Source organism: Anas acuta, chromosome 1 (genome assembly GCF_963932015.1).
Source record: "Anas acuta chromosome 1, bAnaAcu1.1, whole genome shotgun sequence".
NCBI classification, from domain to species: Eukaryota; Metazoa; Chordata; class Aves; order Anseriformes; family Anatidae; genus Anas; species Anas acuta.
In genome coordinates this window covers 192,513,834-192,536,861 of record NC_088979.1, presented here as the reverse complement: position 1 = coordinate 192,536,861, position 23,028 = coordinate 192,513,834, and the positions used below count along the sequence as shown (strand labels likewise).

Below are 23,028 nucleotides of genomic sequence, written 5' to 3'. Positions count from 1 at the left end.
CAAACCAAATGTTCTTGTGCTACAGCTTTTTTAAAAAAACGGAAGGGAAGGAAAATACTTTTATAGGTGCCTAATAAGCCCTGGAAAACTGTTCCACATGAGCACTCTATCTTGGACTAACTGAAAAAGTTGATTCCCTGAAGGAAAAATCAACATGCTGTTACTAAATTCCCTCTTAACCCCAGAATAACAAGTCAGCAGCAGCTTTTAAGAACTCTACCATAAACGCAGAATGTACAACAAGATCTGAGTAATGAAAGTTGAAGCTAGACAAATTTAATTTTAAAATAAAGTTTGCACTTAACAGCAGAAGTTTGACCGAACACTGGGACACCTTGCCATGAGAGGTGGGGAGGCAAGTCATGAATTTTTCTACAGTATCAAGACTTGCTTCCTTTCTGGGGAAGCGGATTTCAAGATTTAAATGATCTTGTTTGTTCAAAAAACAAAAAAAGTTTTTCAAGTATTAAATTATTCGCTTTTATTTTGCATCCAGGTAACCATCAGGTAAGTTTTGGATTAGGGAAACGTTTGCTCTGAAGGAAAATGAGATAGTTACAGAGCAAGAATTAAGCTCCAAGACAAATGGAAGAATAAAACAGCCTGCTTCCCTGATCTATGACAAATCAGTGAGTTTGAAACAACAGAAGAACTTATAAAAGGCAATTTAGGATTCAAATGTGTCTTCCTGAGAACCTCAACCACTGGTTTGTTCCTAAGAATAACAACAATAAAGCAAGTCCAAAGCATGCCCATGTTCTAGATCCAGATAAGTAAGGTGAATTTTCTTCAGCACAATTACAGAAATTGGAAGTAATTAAAAAAAAACAACAAAAAAAAACATTTCCTCTCACCATGACGAAATACCTCCTACCCTCCAAAGACAGTTAGTTGGCAAACAGGTTAATATTCTATTAGCTAAATCTTTTCCACTGATCGCTGAAATTCTATGCAAACATGCAAAAAAGTTGGCCCTATAGTTCAAAAACACAGCTGACAGGGAATACATTAAATGAAACTCGTATCTTTAATTCATATATAAATGGACCTATGTAACAATTCCTGTAAGTAAAGAAGACATCAAGCATAATCAAGTTTTAGTTTGAAATGCTGACCACTAACAGTTTTTTAGAGGAATTATTTTTGTGGAAGAATATGAGTTATCTAGTAGCTTATTATTAGAAACAGATATCAAAACAAAAGTGCATCATTTCCTGAGGGTTCATCATCCTGTCCATCCTAAAGTTCCTCCTCTCACTCTACTCATATAGAGAATAAAACTTATTGTATGTAAAAATTGTTTGTAGTACACACTGACAGCAACATAACAGACTGAAGTGGTATGAACAAGTAGAGTCACTGTGACAGAGTTACAGAGGAGATTTAAATCCAAGTACGCTGTACCACCTGCAGAAGTAACACGTGATTCATTAAGCAATCTACTCTTCATCTTACATACAATACAGTAATACTGCTTTACATCTTACCTTCAGTAACTTAGTAGCAAGTTTTAAAACATTGTTCACTAGTGTCAGTTCCTCCTTCTTATTAGGCTTTTTCTCCATTTTCAAGTACAAGTTTATCTGATTTGAACAAAATATGAGTATCACCACTTATTCAGAATTCAAAGGAACTCATTTGGAAACATAATAAAATGAAGTAATTATTCACAGCATGTATATGATAGAACAGCAATGACATTTCTGCAAGCAAGAAACTTTCTTTGCTTTCTTTTTTATTTTTTAAGAACAAGTACTATGATACAGTATGTGACGCTATTACAGGAACAATTTTAAAGTTTAATTTCATCTAGAAATTGGGCAAAGCAATTTTTAGACATAGAATGTCTGCACATTTTTTCTTCTTTGACTGAGGTTTGTTGATTCATTTCCAGAAATTATTATACTACTATGCAGACGTTATAGGATTATTATAGGATTCCCAAAGGTCATTGAATTGACCAAAAGGATAATACATAATCCTGCTACAATATCATTCCTTTTAAACTATTTTAGTATCCTTGAATAGTTCATGAACACCTTGATTGCAGAAAGTCTTCCCAGTGCCTTGAAAAATATGAAAAATAATTGAATTAAACTCATTATTGCTATAGAAGAACAGCATATCAATCATTTTAATATTTCTGTGATGCAGACTTCTTTAGATCATTGTTTCCAGAGAAAGTTTAGTTAAGAGTACAAATGAGCTGTCTTCTGGCAACTCTGAAACATCAGCTTTCATTCCCAATTGGCCTATCTGATATACTACACCAGACCAAGTTAGCTTGGTGGGGTTTGCTTTTTTATTGCATAAGGAAATAAAGGTATCTTGATAAATACTATTTATTTCAGGATGATAATGATCAAAAATATACAAAAAGAAATTAGAAATATGTTCAAGTAGTCCTTCAGATGAGAGACTAACCATGCTACAGCAGCAAAGTTGCCGAAGTGTCTCTATAGGAGTCCTGTTGTAAAGCAGTTACTGAAGTAAGAACAACGTCACACAAACAAGAGTAACTGAATTTTCTTATCTCTCTCTGAAAAGGCCACTGGAAGTTGCTTTTATAATTAAGTTAAAATCAAAAAAGGATTCCTAATATATTCCAAGGCAAATTAAGGTCCCCAACCATCAGTTTCATTTCAAAGTAAATTATGCTTTTAGAGGCAAAGTGATTCCAGACATTAAAATTCTGATTCCACCAATTCAAATTTTTTAGAAACGGGAATAAACCAAAAATAAAGTCTAAGTTTGGCTAATCTAGGAAAAAAAATTGTAGGTAACAAATCCTGGGAAAGTTCAAATCTGTTTCAACAAATTTGAACAGATTTCACTAATTTACTCAAAAAATTACTATTCAGTAATATCCTTTGAAACACAAGGGGAGTTTGAATATCCCCCAGCCATCCACCATACCCATTTCTGAGAAATCGGCAAGACGACAACTTGGATCAGAACATACCTTGTATTTTTCTCAACAGGGAATGCCACAGGCGTACTTACTTTACAAGAGCAAATAAAAACACTTTCAGGACTTTGAAAAATTAGAGACAAACAGCATACAGACAAAAATGCCTTAATCAAAAACGACGGATCTTTTAGTTTCCCATCATGACTCCTAACCATTAAATTCATAGGCTGGATATAAAGCATACAGAAGAGCTTGGAAATTTGCTGATGCAAAGTAGAATTTGCAACTTCATCTTATCTGTTTGAATCTGAGGATTAAAGGATTAATGTTGTTTTTTTTTTGTGTGTGTGTGTGTGTGTGTGTGTGTGTGTGTGTGGTTGTTTTAAAGCTTCATTCTCTTTTTACAGGAAGCCTAATGCCACTAGTGTCTGATTTTCAAAGATACGAGTTCAGAAATACTTTTTTTTTCAGATAATCAAGTGAGTGTAAGCCAATCTTGTGGGTTTGGTCACTCACAACAGGCCAAAACATCAGACTTATATGCATATAACTCAAGAACAAATGTGGCATGGTATCCAGCTAATACATGTAACCCTAGACAGAACTCATTTTGGAGTGGTGACGTGCATCCTTTTTATTTTCTCAGAAACAATTGTGAATTATATTTTGTTTTTAACAAAGCACTCTCTCAGGGCCTTTATGAAGGAAATGAATTATAATAGGACAAGCTGGATTCAATACAACATCTGATGACATAACACTTCCTGAATTTTTGTTTATTTATTTACTTACAGTTCTGCGGACCAAATAGAGAGACTGCCTCTTTCAACCTAAACTTTTCAACGTATCTGGCTTTAAATGTTTAAGGACTGATTCTCATGAAAAGTATAGTTCAGAAACCCACTAAAGTAAAATAAAAGCTGGACTTCCTCAATCTCTCGCCTTCATCTTCGCATTCTTTTACTTTCCAGTACCTGTCTCCAATATTTGCCCCCATTTTCATTCCAGAAACAGGACACAAACTTCACTGGGACATTAGGCTACTCATATTCTGTGAACCATCAGACAAATGCAAAGACCTCTCGGGACCTGTGTCTATTGTACTAGAGGATCACATCAAACTCCACATCACACTTAATGACTGATTCGACTTCAGTCTTTTCTTTTCTTTTGTTCACATGCTTGCACGTTTACTCCTAGATTAAGAATCCACTTTTTTTTGAGTGTAACTGAGCTGAGGTACTTTTCAAGAATAATTTAAACTGAGATTTTAAAAGGAAATCCAAAAAGTACTGAGTAGTTCTAGCATACCACATTACTTACATTAGAAAAATTGAACAGTTGTGACAGTCATCAGCTCAGAGTTCATTCAGAAAGAAAAATCCTTTTTTTTTTTTTTTTTGCTATTTAGTGCAAAGCATCAAGTGATTTAAATAAATGGTTTGTGTATTTATTAAAGGTAATGTTTAAAATTCTAATGAAGGAAGAGGCTGCAACCATAGGAAAATCACTTTACCTTTCAAGTGTTAAAGCCCACATATAAGATTTTATGCTGATCACTGCTTACAACCAACTTCCTGTAATTGTCAATATGAAAAAGAATGTTTCTTGTTCCTACACTACCATATCTTGGATGTCTTCCTCTGGCACTCCAACCCCAAACTCAGGAGATGGAAAATCTTGCAGAGCAAAAAGTTATGTCATGCATGTATTTAAAAGCTTCATATGAGTGAGACTTATTATTAAAGGCTTATTTTTAAAACGTTTTTTATAAACATTGGAAGTTAGTTCTTTCTAACTAAGTTAGAAGTTAGCAGCCTTCTCGCTGCCCAGCCTCATCATGTCCTGAATGATGTTTTGCACTGGTGTGAAACCTCTCAGACCAAAAAGAGAAGCTTCTTACCTGACAGTAACTGAACATGTTAAGCCTGGAAAACTATCAGCAGTACCAGACAGAGCAGGGAGGGAGTTTGCAATACAAATGCTGAATAGAACATTCCTGAGGGTAAAAGTAAGTAGAACCAAAGCCAAGCTTAAGAGATGACTGAAAGAAGAAATTTCCATGGAGCCTAGAGGACACTATATATAATCCTTGTAACCTAGAAGTCAAAATTACTGGACTGCAGAGTGACTCAATGCAGAAAGTGAATTTGTTTTCAAATCTTTTACTCTTAATACAATACTTTGAGAGGTCAGACATTTTTGCTTGTGTTCTCTTAAATCTTTAACCGTATCAGTTGACACATATGCATATGTCTAAGCATGCTTGCTTAAAGAGATGGCTTTTGGCCATCTCAATGTTCCACACAACTTTTAAACAAAGACACACACTGCCTAGAGAAACTTAACTTTAGGATGTAGGAATCTTGAATAACTTGTCTCATTATACCACAATTAACTCTCCAATTCAGCCTGTGTTAATGCATCTACAACGCATGCCTAAGACATACTAGAAGAATGTTTGTTTAGATAGAAAAATGTACAATTACACAAATTCTCACCTGCTCAGTAAGTAATATTGAGGTATTGCTGTATTTTTTACTGGTTTCAGATCCAAGAGTAACAAATCGTAACAGAAAAAGTGTTAGTGAAATGCACCAAATTACTAGTTCCCAATTGTAGTGACAATCAAGGAAGATCTCGTGCATGTGAAGCAGCTGAAAGCAAAAGAGAAAAATTGAGTTCAGATTAATATTTCTGTTGCAACATAAGGAAAGAATTACGTATCTCCCCAGCTCCAAGAAAAAATTCCCAGTAATAAGTACATGGGCTGTTTTCAGGCATAAAAGATTTTTGAATCATAATTTAAAAATCAAAATTTTGTTAAAGATATCGGATCCATGAAAAGGCTGAATCAGAAAGTGAAATAAAGGACTCAGAATTTAAACATTTTTTTTTATATTCTAAAACAATGTAAAAAAGTATTACATTCGAATAATTTAAACACAAGTTTGAACTTGCAAAGACACCAAGCGTGATGAAAAACAAACATACCTTCAAATGTACTGAATTACATAGAAAATTTAATTCAAATAGTGTTATTGCTCAATTATAATAATTTTAAATATTTATAGTTTGCTACCAGGAAAATACATTAGCATTAACTAGGGGAGGAAGTGGAAAAAATGCAACTAGAAGTAATTCAGAAGCTTCCCTGTATGCTGAAAGCAAAGTTCAAGCCGAAAGCTTCATCACTGGTAAAAATCTTATTTAAACTTAGATTTGCTTACTAAAAAATATTCCACTAGAGGGCAGGCTATCACAACCAACAAATTCATCATCTAAAGGTAATCTCAAATTATATATATATTTTTATATATATCTTTGCAAAGTCTGTTTTGATGTAATATGCTAGAATAAACAGTCTTCCAAAACCAACAATGCAATGAAAAAGGGCACATTAATGGTAATAATAATACCACCATGCCAGTAATTACACTAACATGTACAGTAATTACACTGTAACTTTAGCTATTAGAGCATGGCTAGGGGATAACACTCTATAGTAAATAAAATGAACAACATAAATGGAGCTCAATCTTCTGAAAAGCTATAACAGCTGTTACTGATTTTTCACTGTGGTCTTTTACCTTAATAGGAATAATCACACAAAAGGCAGTCTATTATTTTAAAAACTATTTAAGTCATGTGGGATTTCCTCACCTGTGCACAACAGATAAATACAACGGAGATAGTCAGTAGGAAGGCAGATGAAACTATGACATCAACTGAGCGCTGAGGACCTCGACGCTGAAAATAAGGGAGATGTTTAGATGAGTGAGAAGGTACCTAACCAGCAGTCATATTTAGTGCATCCAGTTAGTTAGATTCACACATAGAACAGAGTTTCCTCATAGCTTGTAGTTTGGTAATTTAAGTTCAATACAATATTAGAACATATAAATATAACTACATGTAGATACCTCCAAAGGCATATAAGATTTAATTCAGTGGCATACATGTAAAGATAACTATGAAAAAAGAACATTTACCACTTTTTCAGTCTTTCATAATGTGAAGTAGCAAATTCAGTACAACATCTACGTGGAAAACGTAGGTGCAGTTCTGAGGAAAGAAGGCAAGACACTCTCTGCAACAATGCCAGCATGTGCAGTTTTTAAAGCACAAGAATGACATTTTGTTGTTTAAATGCTGCTATCCTTTCCTCCCACCCAGCAACGCAGTACAGACTACAAAGAAAAAGTGTAAAGTTTAAAGGGCACATCTTTACCACAGTCTACCCATACTTCCATAACACAAGGGGTGTTGTAAACAAACCACTTCAATTCCCCTTAAAATAATGTATCTTTCAAATTCAAGACCATATTCTACATTAAAAACTTTGCCTGCTTATACTTCCTGCCTTCCAGACTCCTCAGTCTCCACACCACAGCTTCTTTGTGTTTACATAATCCTTTACATAGTTCTAGAAAGTACCGATAGCAGATTTTATCTACACTTTCTTGACTGCTGTTGGAAGGGAGCAAAGATGTAAGCAAAGTAATTGCCACCACTAAAAAAAGATTATCAGTTGCTGTCCACCAAAAAAAGTGTTTCTAGAGAAACCAATTTCATCTGTGTTTAGAAAACTTATTTTTCCTCTTCAAGATGAGCATTTTGAAAAATGCCTAACTTGGAAGTCAAGCTGTGGTGGTTTTACCGTTCTAGGCAGCTAACTCCACAACTGCTCTCTCACTCCCCCTCCTTAGAAGAGGAGGTAAAGGTGTTTTGAAGACTGAATGAATTGATCCATGCAAGTAGGTAATTGAAAGCCATTTAACATCTAAGATGAAGAAACAGTCTACACAGAGAGAAAATGTTTGGGCAAAATATAGGAAAGAGTATTCAATTGAGGCAATTCGTGGACACAGCTTTGGGTAAAACGCTGTAATGGAACCTGAGAGAGATTAGACAACTAAACAATGCTAATCCCTGAGCCCTACTAACAATGAAACCTGAGTGATACTCATTATAGAGGACTCCTCCAGAAAACTTAAAACATGAGATGGCTGTAGAGCTTCAATTAGTTATCCCATCAATGTCATAAGCAGATGGTCCAGATCCTACTGAAGGGCAGCTGCTTCAGTAGGGTGAAGTTTCAAAAAAAAAAAAAAAAAAAAAACCAAACATCTAACAATGTGGAGAGTTTATAGATACCCAAGGGAGAAAAGGTAGCAAGTGTCATCAACAGTTGTCATGACATACCAGTTACAATGTACAACAAGCCTGATAAGGAAAAATATTTATTTTAAAAAAAGATGACAGTGAAACCAAAGGTTTAATGACTAAATGCCATGCTATATACACTTAATGCAGAGAGAAAAATGAAAAAATCTTGGAAACAAAAAGCTAAGATCATAAGACCCTTTTCACAATGGATCATCAGAATGCTATGGCTTGAAAAGAACATTAGAGGGATATAAGGAGATGCTCAAGTGATATGAGTTGTCTTACGGATTCTACTTGGGCATAACTTCTAGCTTCACGTGGTGCATATGCACTCACAGTACAGAATATACACGCAAATTGTCTTGCTTCATAAACTCCTTGTGTGTTAATGACACCAACTAGTGGAGCTCTTTAACTTACTCTCTATATTATATCACAAGTGCTGATTTACCCAACATATTCACCTGAGACACTTTTCTGATAGCATTAGTGAACACAAAACTCCTACTCTGAACACACTCATATTTTATACCAAGTTAAAAAACCAGACATTTACTTCCTCACAATCTGGTTGCTTACAGATGGTGGTGGCCATAAGTCACCAAAATGAAGCGTACAGAAAACATGTACACCAACAGGAATAAATTCATACAGGGAAAATTCAGACCAGAATACCAACTTTTCATCAAGAGCATATGGGATATTTGACATTAAAGCAGTGGGAAAAATGTACATTATTTCACCTTTAGATAGGACCTGAGAGAAAGCCACATTTTTATATTCTGTACTTTCTTCAAACGGAAATGAGGAACCTCTGATTTTCTTGCTCTTCTGGCAGATGTTAGATGACCAAAAAGTTTGGCAAAAAGTAGCCTCTGCAAAGAAGAAAAGTATTAATGTAACTATCACTTCATTTTTGAGGGCACTAAAAAGAAAATGGAGAAAAAGCTTCACTTAATATGTCAAAGTAATGTACAATGTATCAATGTAAAGTAAAATATGTTAACTACAGTGCAGAAATAAGAGAAGCATATTACTAAAAGAGGGGATATACGAAAAAGTTGTAAAAGTCCTCTTATTCTAATGAAAACCAAGATGTAGCCACACTTTCTTTCTTCAAATTTCAGATGACAGATAGGAAATACTACTGAAATCTGTGAGAGAATCAAACCAGCCCATAACTCACATTAGAGTGCTCATCCTAGCACCTTCTTCCAACAGAAATGATAAGTAAAGCAGGTTAATGCTGTTCTACTGCATTAAGTCCCATGTTTTAACCATAATTTGAGAAAAGAAAGTATAATTTTTTTCTTTTGTAGACTAATAAGTACCCACACTCTGAAGCTATTAAGCTAAAAGGGATATTCTTTTTAAAAAGTTTAATTGCAAAAAGCAAGCAATAAATTAACAGGTGGATTTGTTCAGATAGCAATGCTCTCAGTCTCTGGCCCTGGTCAGATCTGCCAGCAAAGCAGACAGTACTCTCAGCTAACGTCTGGACTGAACTATTTTGAATCGTACTGAAATGTTTTGAAGGAAACACACCGGTGGAACAAACTCAAAATTTTGTGAGCTTTTATTGAAGTTCCTTCTCCTTGAGGAAAACTAAGACAAAATGGGACATGTCTAAGAACTGGCCAATAAGTTGAGCCAGAAATCTGAAATAAAAGATAAAACGTTTGCCCTCAGAAATGCTTTTCTGGGTAAAAGACTTAGCTACAGAGCTCAAAGGAAACTTCAGTCATTTGCATCTGGATCATCTCCTAAACTGTAATCCCACCGAAGTGTTTGTCATCATTGATACATGAATCTCCATGCAATGAAGAACCCAAGTTTCAAATATCCACAAAATCAAAGAGGAAAAAAAAATAACACTTTTTGTTTCAGGTGAATCCTCTTGGTTTATTTTATGTACCTGTTTGTATGTTCTCTCTGCTACACACAGCAGGAAAAAGAAAATCCACACTAGAGACACACGGACCACGAAACTTATAACAACCATTGAGAGAACCAGTATGTCTCCGTTTGATCCGAATGCAGTAATACAAAGTTCAGTGGCAGAATGCGTAGCTAGCTGTTCCAAGTCTTTAGCTTGGGAAAGCCGAAACACAAATGGCATTAAGCCCAAGATTAAAGATATGACGTTTCCAAAAATCTGATAACCGATTCCTGGTATATAACTGTTCACCTAAAAAGAAAACAAGTTTTATATTTAATTTTGAAATTAATCTTGTCCTTATTAATGATACCGTCTTATTATCACAAAGAATACTTATACATTATATGAAACCTTCAACTAAGCAATCAAATATGACAGTTAAAAAACACAGGCAACGTAACATGGCAGTGCAAACAGTTCAGTGTATATTCTTGCATTAAAAATTAATTCAGGGCTGAATTAGCAAAGTGCACCAGTCCAACTGTGTTGCTTACATCCTGCATATTACTCCTGTTTGTGTTTTGCTTTTCAGTTGTAAGTCTTTAATGGAATCCATGCGTTTACAGTGCACGTAGAATTGGAATCCTGTAGTGCTGGCTATGGCTTTATTAAGGTTTACCTCTATGATTGCACAGAAAACTGTATCGATTCTGAATCATGTACAGAGATCTGAACCAAGTTTGTGAATACAGTGCTTTTAACAGGTTGAAGATGGTAAGTACCAACTGATCAGAATAACAGATTGTTGTCTTAAACTATGCTAAGATTTTATGTTCAACCCTACAAAAAATCTAAATTGTCTACTCTGAAAAAGAGTACAACGTCAATAAAATGTTCTTCCATTTGCTTCCTGAAGAAGAGTACTAGGAAAGGCAGAAGTGAATGGAAGACATTCTACCTTCTTTTCTTATCTTAGAAAATACTCAGATCTGCGTAGTCCTAACCCAACAGATTAGTTTTTCATAAGAATCAAGGAGATAAATAATCTTTATGGCATATACCACCTTGGAGACTAAAACAGAGGTTGGCAGTGTCACTAAGCACTTAACAATGCAAGAAGTATTTTATTGTCCCAATACTTAAGATTCCATACATGTATGTCTTGTAACTATTAGCAATGAGTAATCCATGCTATAAGCCATGCAGCCATAATGCCAATAAGAGATACTTTTATAAAAACATGTAATGAACTTATTTTTGGTTGTGCTTAGAGTTCTAAATATAGTATTTGTATAAAGCAAAAAGAATACTCACTCTGTTCATTATCATACCACTGATTTCAAGCACAGACATATCTGCTTTCTTGCACTCATTACCCTCCCATACAATTGCACTTATTTTTTCTAGTCCTGGATTCAAACTATGGATCCAAGGCAAGTGACTCTGGGAAAGACAAGGAAATTATTTCATTAGTGATATCAAGCTATCATTATGCCAACTTGTATTTGTTAGCAATATGCTGATGAAAAAAGTCATTAGACAGACAGAAATATTTTTAACAGATACTTTTATAAAAACAGGTAATGAACTTATTTTTGGTTGTGCTCAGAGTCCTAAATATAGTATTTGTATAAAGTAAAAAGAGTACTCCTCTGTGTTACAGGTGATTAAAACTGCTCTCAGCCCTGCCTGGTCAGCTCTCACTGTGTTCAACAAAGTAGTAGAAAGGTTAGGTTAGTGTTGGGGGCATATTTTTAACAGTTTAATTTGTCACTGATTAAAAGTGAGGTTTTGTTGTTTATTTTTACACGTATAACTTACTTTATCAGTATTTATCTGAAATCTTTCTATACTGCCGAGTACTCAGTTCTTTTTCTTTTTTTTTTTATCCATTAGAGGAGAAAATAACACAAACATTAATTAGTTGTAGATGGAGCTTTTTAATCACATATTCCCAATATCTCCCTCTAGAGGGAGTATCAACACCAGGAGCTGAAACTCAAAACATCGCAAACTACAATAAAAGAAAAAAATGTGCAGAAAAACAATGTCAATTCATATACTACAATTCAATTCTTTATGGTAAGGGCTTCCACTTTAGTGTTTATATGGAATATAAGCAAAAAGATATAAAACAAATTTAAACAGCAAAGCGTGCATGAAATCCAAATTGCTATCTCTGTTGGGTTTGGGGTATTTTGTTTTATTTGCTCGTGTTTTATTTTTTTTAGAGGGGAGAAAGAGGATTATAAATATATCATTTTCAGTTCTAGTTATGAGTGAAAAGCCTGTCTTTTGAGATTTTTTCTTAGCTAGCATTAATACCATATCTTGCATAACATTCCTTAGCACTGATGTATACAATACCAATACACATTACATGCTTAACCAGAAAAATATTTCACATTCTCCACAACTCTTTACTTAAATGGTTCAAATTAACAAGCAGCATGCAATTTAGAGATAAACCTAGTACTACAAACATAACTACCACTGTCTGACATCCATTTATTTATTTTTTTTTTTAAATCAAATTAAAACTAATACTTGATTGTAAATTATTAACTATTGACTGTGGATTCAGTCCAACATTATCCAAAGGCAGACTGCTACTGAGCTGTTACTCAACAAACCCTAGAATTTTCAGTAATGACTGCCAATATGTTGCTGCAGAATAGCATTAAAAAAGAGAAATAAAATGACTTAGTTTTAAGGTAAAAATAAAATAAATATTTTATCTAAAAAATTTATAATTATATGTAGTATCATATGTCTATACATATAGATAATGTTAGCCAAACAGGTAACATATGTAAAATCTTTTATGTATGTATTATATACATATTTCCTTCTGTTTCTTGATTTCCCTCATATACATAATGCCTGATACGTGCTCACAAAAAGTAATTCCATTAGAGACCAAAAAAAAGGACAGAAACATCTACCATAGGAAACAAACCACTGAGTACTTGTCATAAGGTTCCAATACTCAAATACTCTGCAGGCTCTTTCAGTACATTGTCATATCCTCTTCCTTTGACAAATTAATGACTGTGTAGTAGAAATTCAATTTTCCTTGTTTTAATTCTACCAAATCACTTTGGCTTTGTTACTTTCAATTAATATGGAGTTCATCCTCCCAGGCCTCCTGAACATACGATAAAGGTGGTAAGACTGAAGATGTGTGTGCTGTAAAGGTCAAAAATAGTGGGTACCAACCTGATGAAATGGGTCATCTCTGTATTCTTTCTTCACACATGGATTCACTTGAGGGCTTTCTACATCTGTTTCACTGGAACATGAGGAGTGGCACTCTGCACAGTGTAGAAGGTCCTCCCACAGCACATCTTCAGTTTCTGATTCTGGCCTTGCGCTCTCAGAATCTTGCCTGGAGCTTGAACACCGGGAACTGCAGCTAGTACCTGATTTAGGTGTATCCTGAAAATATTCATTGCAATTAATGCAGCTTTTGTATTCAGCTTTGTCTCCAGATAATAGAACAATTATAAAGCTCAAACGTAGTGAGTTCATGTTTATCTGTTGATGTTCCAATCCATTACCTTTCAAATCAGAAAGAATTATATGTTTATTGAAGGAGTGCTTATTGAAGAGGCTGCACATTGTTAGCCACCATATAAACAAATAGCAGTGGTCCCTAATTTGTTGTGGGAAGGGTCATGTAATGGATGATCAAATCATATGCACTATTAAAAGGAAATAACAATTTTACAGTTTTTAAAAACTCATTAATTTAGATGTCAAGAGCAATTATCAAGCCACAGACTCCAACTCTATCTCAAACTTCTGATTTATTAAGTCTCTTTCAAAAAACATTACAGCTTCATTATTTTAGTGAAAATGGAAAAGACACTAATGAGGCTTAGGGATACAGAGACTAACCTGCAATTAATACAGAAATGTGACAGTGAGTAAAACCTCATTCACAAAGTATTTTTAAATTATTTTGCCATTTTGACTTTTATCTCTTGTTGTTTGAGCTGAACTACTTTTTAGCTACTTAAAAACATACTTTTTTTTTCCTTAGAGCAGCTTTTATATAAATTCACAAGGAACCTAGATGAAAGCAAGGTTAAGGGATTTAGGGAACAGTTTCCCTCTTAAACTCCACCCAGAAATTGGGCATAGATGGAACAAAACACTAAGCATTAAGTATAGCGACACTACACACAGGCATTTGCAGACTGTGCCTACTTCAGTCGTAGATTGGCAGATTCAGAACTGTATTGCCATGCTCACTGCTCACCATACTGTAAGGGACTCTTTCTCTAGAAAGGGCAAGAAGGAAGAAGGTCCTGGAGGAAGAAGGGACAGATATTTCCAGCCATCCAAGACCTGAGGCACTCAAATAGACTTCCAAACAAGCAGTGTGGACACAATTTTAAAAGAAAGATTGCTATGTTCCAGAAATAAATTTCTAAATGTAACAGCCTATAATAACAAGGGAGTTGACTCTCTATGTCCAAATTACATAGCACTGTTCTTACTATTCACATACCTTCTCAAAGAAAGAATGTGAACTTGTTTGAAGATGGGTATGCATCAGGTGTAGAGAGAAAAGATATATACCATACCTCAAACTAGGTATATGTGTGTTCTGCAGTCATACATAAAATTTTAATTATTTTAAACAAAGGAGGAACAAGAGTGCCTGATTATATTCAAATTTTACCCACACCTTAGATAATCCTATAGAAAAAATAGTAACTTTGGGAGATTTAAACACCCTAACGCAAATATATAAGACAACCTAATGTTTTTTTCTAAACAAAAATGCAGACCTTTAAACTGCTCTCAAGAGTTAGCAGAATTGGTTTCCTGTAAGACAGGTAGGAAGTCTTATAAGCAGTACCATCCTACTCATCGCCATCATCTGGCATTTTCAATTCCCTTTTAGGGCAAAAGTTTTTTCTTACAGTTTATCTCAAGAACATACCCAATTTTCTTCACTGAAAAAATAATCAAATAATATTAAATTAGTAGGCCTGCTGTAATATGATTTGTAACGCTTTACCATCAGAAGAGTTACGTGTTCTTCCTGAAAATTTTGCTTAATATGTTTAATAGGCCATTTTGTAAAAAAAGACTTCAAAAAATACTCTTAACTCTTTCCCATTCTTTTATAAAGTGAGAGATAACACCAATAAAAAAGATAGTATCTGATATTTTTTTCTTTAAAAAAATTTTTTATAGAATATAGTCACTATAAGGTATCATTGATTGAATAAAGTAAGGACATTAAAAAGTATCTGAATAAAGAACATTAAAAAACTGACAAGTAAATATCAAAATAAAGGAAATGTAGGACAGAAGTTGAGAGCATATCCACTGACTTCACTATTTTATTTTTATTTTTTAAATACAAAGAAAGCTTTCACAGATTCGAAAACTATTGTTTCATTTCCTTTGTAATCATGTGGGGGGAGGAGAGATGGTAACAAAAACGAAAAGCTTCCTCTTTCATGGCATCAGTCAAAGAAGTAAATAGGGAACAAGTATAAGGCACTACTGCCAAAGCTACTCAGAGCAAATGTGGTCTCTTCAGTTTCTGAAGATATTGACACAGTCTTCCCTAGCCAACATTTTTAAGTTTTAAAGCTCTGAAGCACCCTATGGAAAACATACATTTAAGATAAATTTGATTATAATCATGTCATTCTGGCTGCAGTAGTACGTAGTCAAGAGACATCTTCTGTAATACGAAACTGAAATATTTCCAAGTACCTGCTTGCTCAGTTAGCTTGAACATGTTCAGTTAGCCTGAACCAAATATGCATACGACATTAAACCGTTAAATGAATTAGCATTCTATGTTTTTCTAACTTAAGTTTGTGAGAAATAAATGAAAGAAGAGAAAATTAGATAGCTTGCTAATGTGCAAAGCTTAAACTTCATGGCAACCATTATCAGATAAAGTAATTATTTGAACCCTTTGAAGACAATGTTGGTTATATCAGGTAGAAGCCTTTCTTATGATGCTCTGCCTATTAAACCCACCTATAAGTGGACTCTTGCCAGAGCCAAAATTACTCTTTACACTCTTTTCTCATAGTCCTAGGGAAAAAAAAATAACCTTAAAACAAAAAAACAATAATACACCTGAAAGTTTCGTAAATCCCTTAGGTTGCACACCATCAGTAAAAAGAGCATAAACTCTTTAAAACTCAAAGCAAACAAGAGAGCACAAGTACATGCATGGAGAGAAAGAAAGCACCTTCCCTACACACACTTTCATCTTTCAGTGTCTGAATCCTTACTAATAAGGATTCCACTAACACACAATCAGGGGATTCCTCCTCTTTTCTCTAATGTCATCAAATCTCTTAAAGTTTCAGCATTTTGTGTGTTTGTTGCCATACAATAATCACAATTTTGTTGAGATTTCAAGACAATATTTTTAATGACTTTCAATAAACATGAAGGAAAGAAAATTCAGAGGTAGAGTCTGCTGGGTTTGCTCACAAGAAGGCTAGTGAATCTAAAATGTGAAGTAAATGGAGAGATGAAGCAGCAGCAGTATGATGAAAATTTGAATTTTGCCAATTACTACTGGTTTTGTAACAAATCAAGTTTCTATAGAATTTAATTATTAAGGAATTAGCTAAAATTTGATGCAAGAGCTACAGAAAATATTTTAGGATCTTAATGACAAATTGAAAAATAGGATGAAGCTCAAATCAACTAAATAAAAAACTCTTAAATACAAAATTCTGACATTTAAAAATGTCCCTCTCCCCTAGTACCATGGCCTCCAATTATTATATTCCTAAAATTCAGTATAGGAGAAAAAAGGTTGAAAAATATATACTCAACGAGAAACCAAGAGGTTTTAACAATTCACAAAGAGATGCAACAAAAAAGACTATACCTCCAGAGGATAGTGTTTCTTATAATGATGAGATTTCCTGTTTCGAAGTGTGCAGTCACTCGACGTGCGCTCTACATTGCGACGTAACGAATATCCAGTTTCAGGCCCTTCCTCACTAGAAACTTCATCTGATAAATTTGTCACAGTTCTGTGAGCATCCTAGTGCAACAAATACAGCATTAGTAAGACATACACTTATACTTTCCTAGTCTTGTTCTAAACTACTGAAAGCAATTTATTTCTACAACAGTATATATACACCTGGTTAAATTAGATATTAAAGTATTTCCAATTCTAAAAAATAAGTGGTACAGCAGCCATTATAAAATAAAATCATAGTATCAAATAAAAATTTCCCAATGAATGGCTAGTTCATTGCTCCTAAAGAACATTTCTGGCATTCATATTTTAAAGGCTTAAATTCAAAACATCCAAAAGATTTGAAAATATGAAATTGTGATAGCAGACACCGTCACACTTACTAATCAATATCCATGGTACAAAGAAAGAAGAGGCAAATGCTAACAACCATAACATGCACCAAGATTTGTTTTAGAACACTGGGATTGTAAATTTATCCCACTTTATATTTCCCTGATTTTAAACTGAAGCGAAAGCAGACCTTTCAGAAACAGGAAGATTCAGAAACAGGAAGAGAGGTTAATAAAAATTTGTGCAGGTGCCCAAAACTTTATGTATATTTTCATTCATTAGGAGACCACCGGATAGTACCCTGTAAAGTTTTTTTGTAAAGACTTTAAAAAAAAAATCTTGATTTGTTGAATTTCATCAAGAATACAAAATGCTTGGAATTGACAAAGACAACCGAATCTCAGTTTCTGTTGCTGACAAGGAAACATTTCCTGGAGACCAGCAGACTGAAATTATTGCCCTGAGATGAACCTTCTTCACATTCATCCTGATTTAATTATACTAAAGATGTTGTTAAATAGCTTGACTATGAATTTCCCCACAGAATACCTTTCCTATATTAAAAAAAAAAAAAGTAAACTTCCAGTAACTTTTCCATTTGATATTACCATGAAAAAGAACCCTGCTCTGATTGATCAATGACAGCAAATACTACTGAGACAAAGTCAAGTAAAAGTGCTGTAATGGCAGTCAATATATGCTCAAAAGACAATAATAACAGAGCCAGGAAAAATATTTTGGAAAATCATTTTCATAGAACAGTAGGATGAAAACAGTATGTCCAGGAGATAATTAGATCCAGACTTAAAAGTTCCCCTTTCTTTCATGACCATTTATTAAGCTTCCTTCTCATCCGTATTTCTCACTTCAGGGCAGCCATGCCTATTTCACTGAGAGGAAAATTGTGCTTTCCTCCTCTTCTACAGAGATGAACCAAAAGAAAAGGATGACAATTCACAGGTAAACACTCAGAACAACCTCAAAATTACCAATTGCCAGTAATGTGAATTTTGTTCCATTTTAGCACAAAGACAGACCTATTTATGCCAATAATATCAAAGAGGCAGGAAAAGGTACAGTGTGGTGTTCAGCTGGTCTGAAAAAAAATCATATAGAAGTGACAGCACACAAAGTCGTGTATTGAAACACAGAATGGCAAAAAAATGTTTCTGTGGCAGTCAGTAAGGATCCTCTGACAAGAAAATGGCTGGGAATACAAGGAATGAGTTAAGAATACATAATATCATTTTGGCCCCAGCATCCTGTTTAAAATACTTTTAAGGATTAAGTAAAAGAGAATACATCAAAAGCATCACAAAATACAGCTTATGTATCATCTAACAATTTAGTAATCCATCTTTGAAGGCCATGAGGCATACTTACTTTGTGATGACTGGGATTGCTGAAGGTATCTCTCACCGTTGCAGTGCTCCACCCTAATTCTTCTGGCTTAACCACTTCACAGAGACGTTCATGGGCCTGCACACATTCTTCATTGCTTTTACCTGTCTTTTTCCCATCAAGGGACACATAGCCGTTATCAGTCTCAGTGGATTTATCTATTGAGTTTTTTGCTTTCTTAGATCTAGATTTGAAACAAACGAAAGCATTAAATTAATGATTCTCCGACTTTTTTTCCAGACTAATCCCATTTACCCTTTTCAGCCCACGTTTTAGTTCTACAAACTACAAAACACAAACTAATACATAATAAAAATTAGCATTTGATGCAATATTTGTGATTTTTTTTTTATAATCCTCTCATTAATACTCATTACTCTTTGCCATTACAAAGCAAACATTGTCTGAAAGAAAATTCTATAGTAAGCTATGGAGAAAAGAGAAAAGGAAACCCGTGTTTTACAGCTAAAACTTCACAGCAATTTTTCGCAACAGAAGAACCACAAGCCTCAAATGTAAATGTGCTTTTTTCTATTCTGTCATAAAAAAATAAAAAGTTAAAAGTTTCTTTGTGTTACTAATTCAAAGCAAATGTGCCACTTCTTGAAACTGCAAACAGACATGCTCCATTTAGTACTTTCTCCACAGATTTCTTGTTTTAAATTCACTCTGCTTATTAATGAGTCTGCTAAACACAACGGGATTTACTCTTTCCCACATTATCCAGTAACACCTCAGTGACATATTTCAATATATCTTACAAACGCAATAATTAAGCTTGTTTCAAATCACAAGTATATGAATTATGCTTAAGTATTATTATTCTTAAGAGAAGCCTACTAATATCACTAAATAGCCTTCCATAGCATTTTCTAAAAGTCGAGGCCATTATCTAGTCAATAAATGTAGAAGCAGCAGCATCTAATGGCATGAAAAGTCTCTTAAAGCAAAAGTTTGTAGGATCACATTTCCAAATTAGAAAGCATAGTAAATGAAGGAATGAAAAAGGAATAGCGGCTTGCTGCCTTATCACCAGAGATTACTTCAAAGCTGAGTTTCACTTAAGATTCTCTATCTCAAAGGAAATAACATGAGAAGTCTTTACCCAGAAAGCAATGAAAATCTTCTATTTGTTTGATTTCCAGAACACTTGTAAAAAAGTTATAAATCAAATTTCCAGATTTTTTTAAAATCTTTATTAAAAGAACATTAAACACAGAGTTGGTAAAATTATAAATAACCTGCTTGATTATTAATTTGCTCCTACAGGGGAACATGCATTGCCCTTCTCTTTAAAGAGTGAAGCATTCTGTGAGAGCTTGGATTACAGGGCAGAAGATTAAATCCTCTTTAATATGTACGTCATCCAAATTGGGATAGTTGCCTCAAATTCCTCCCAAGAGAAGGTATTCCTATCCAGTGGCAACCTAAACACACACATGGCTAGGGAGAGCTGCGCTAGGGGAAAAGTCCAAAAAGGAACAATTCATTTTTTTAAGAACATGGACAAAATAATGAACAGAAGAAGCAATGTTACTGAGGCTTTTCATCTTCCTTTACCTTCTTTAGTCTCGTTCCACCTTCCCTTACACTTTATTAATAAATTAAAAAAAAACTAACAGCATTTTTATTATTATTATTATTACTCCTTAAAAACTTGCTGCTCTACTTCCCTTACAGGAAGCTCTTGTAGGAAGTTAGAGAACTTACCTACTATTCCCTTACCTATTCCCAAAATTCTTTGTTGATGTTATTTCTAAAAAAGTGAGTGCAAAATCAGCAGAAAAAAAAAGAACTTTTATAGTTTTTATATATTTGCATGGATTAAGTTTTATTATAAGCTTACAGAGATAAAGAGACAGCAAGATGCTTGATCGTATGCTTTGTGCTGGTGCAGTTAGTAAGCCTCTTCCTATTTGCAGATTACCACTCTGCTAGTTCACATACAAACATAGTTCTCATTTTCTAAAGCCACTACGAAGACCATTTAAGACATTACTGAGGCTTTAGACAAACATGTAAAACCATCAACAGTAAACATGCTAGAACTTTATGTCTGTGCTATTCCATAATGCCTTTGTTTAGCTAAGTTGATGAAAATAAGACAGAAAGTATAGCTTATTACTTAATGGGGAAAAAAATGCTGTTCAACTTCTCAAATAAAGCAAGCATCAGTCTTTCAGTAACAACTTATTGTGAAATTATAAGCTTCAGCAAGTTCAGCTGGGAGAACTAAGGAAAGATATGAAGCAGCACTGAGATTAAATTATTTGCAGGAACCAAGAACCCAAGGAGGCCAATTTTTAACGCATTAAATATTTTTTATTTTTTCTTAAACGGTGTGAAAGGAAGTGTGACTTGGGGAGAATATCATGCCTTCATTTCACATTTTCTGGAAAAAATAGCCAATTTTTCACATTTGAAAACTACTAGGAAGAAGTAGCCTCAAACAACTGAGTAAAAACGGATAAAAAGTGAAATACATGTATATACTTATGCATACTTTTTTCAGATAGGACTTAAAAAAGCAAGTGAGAGAAATACTAGTTTGATATCAGCTGAGGCTCATTTTGAAAAACAGGTACTCAAGTAAAATTTCATTCGTTTCTAATGCAGAAATCAATGATATTTTTGGTAAGAATCCCTAAATTTCAGTCTCCACACAAGAAATGCATACATGTGGGCTTCAGCTTAAACTACCAAATTAAACTAAACACACTACAGTGAGTTAAAAAAAAAAAAAAAAAAAGAAGAATTATGAACGATTTACTTCCTTAACTGATAAAAGCGTGTACTTTCCTATCATTAACCAACTTCCAAAAATTTAATGCTAGAATTAAAGGTATTGAAGAGCAAAACTGGACAACACCTTGAATAAATCCAAAAAGATCTTATAAATGTTGAATATCTGCAAATGCTAAGTGAGGAAGAACTTTTAGTCTTATTTATGAATTAGCTAGAGGAAGCATTAGGCTTCTATTCCCATCTCATGATCATTGGAATTGATCAAAAAACTCTCTTCCCTATTAAAGCTGCAGAACATTTTAGAAGTTAAAGATTTCCATAATTCAAACAAGGACAGCTTCCTGGCACTGGGATTTCACAAGAACTTCCTCAGCAATATCAGTCTCCACACTGTGCTCGTGTCTCCTCATCCCCAGTCCCACTCTGCTGACAAAACTGTTGTATGACCATGGGGAAAAAAAAATATATATATATATATGAAGAAACTGATCTGCATGAACTCCTGGGTTATTTTTGGTTATTTTTCAGATAGACAAGTTCCTGATATGGTTCATTCTCAGACATACAAACTGTGCCTCTATAGCGAAGAGGCAGCAAGTGATTAAAGGCTACTTACAGCATCCTCAGTCATTCTGTGCTCTGTATGCTTTGGAGATGCTGTATACACTAAGTAGTCATCACTGAGGCTTAACATCTACAAATAGTACCTCTCTTTAAATAGTTTGAGCAAGTACCACATATCTCTTCTCAATTGAAAACACTCTTTGTGAGCCCAAGACACAGAAGGCAAGGAAGAAAATGAGTCTACCAACAATCTTTCTTCTACTGAAAAATCAGTGTCTTCATAGAATTGAAAACATTCAAAGAGTTTACAAGATTATAATCCAAACATACCAGAAATTAATGTGTTTAGACCAATCTATTTAGATGTGGATTTACACAAAAGAACAGCAGTGGTGTCTACTACTGTTACTCATAGTTTGTTAAAGATAGCTTAATCTACACAGAGAAAAGTCAAATGCATTCTTGCAATGTTTTAAAACATTTTTAAAACTTCTTCAGAGTTTCAACAAGATATTCCCAGAATGTAAAATAATACAAAATAAACTTTACCAGAGGTTAAGAGCACATATCACAGGTATGACAGACATGTTAGTTTTGCAATATTTAAGATGCACCATGCACAACAAAACATCAATTAAATCACTTGCAGTATCCCTTTTCTTAACTTTGTGCCATTTTGAATATATTCTCTCTTGCTAATAAATGCTGACATACAGCACTCACAATGCTGTATGTATATTGCATCTTGAACACTGGCTGCTGCTGAATTACTATTTTTTTTAAGCCCTACAATTTTTTTAGAGCACTGCATTCGAAGATCAATCATTTGCAAAACCTCGCTGAAAAGTAACAAGGTTTCAGTCATTAGAAAATGCATCTTTTATATTTATTTGTAAACTAAGTAATTGTGCTTATTTGAATCCTGAAGGCTTTTCCTTCAGAAAAAGGATGTGATTTCATGACAGCTATGGAGCTCCATACACATTCTCTCAGAGCAGCTGGTGTAACAAAGGAAAATGAAAAAGTCTGATTTTCTCATTG

At 34.1% G+C, this 23,028-nt stretch overlaps 1 protein-coding gene across 6 annotated transcripts in view; it reads right to left on the bottom strand.

Moving 5' to 3' along the window:
- Nucleotides 1-23,028, bottom strand: part of PHTF2 (putative homeodomain transcription factor 2) — a 65,297-nt gene that overhangs the window by 4,892 nt on the left and 37,377 nt on the right. For all 6 annotated transcript variants that reach the window (XM_068669881.1, XM_068669886.1, XM_068669884.1 and 3 more), the window contains 9 exons: nt 18,661-18,862; nt 16,846-17,004; nt 13,179-13,397; nt 11,274-11,402; nt 9,996-10,268; nt 8,824-8,955; nt 6,575-6,661; nt 5,413-5,568; nt 1,488-1,583 (listed from right to left, as the gene is read on the bottom strand). In XM_068669881.1, coding sequence (XP_068525982.1) covers nt 1,488-1,583; nt 5,413-5,568; nt 6,575-6,661; nt 8,824-8,955; nt 9,996-10,268; nt 11,274-11,402; nt 13,179-13,397; nt 16,846-17,004; nt 18,661-18,862 — 1,453 coding nt within the window. The remainder of the gene's footprint in view (nt 1-1,487; nt 1,584-5,412; nt 5,569-6,574; nt 6,662-8,823; nt 8,956-9,995; nt 10,269-11,273; nt 11,403-13,178; nt 13,398-16,845; nt 17,005-18,660; nt 18,863-23,028) is intronic.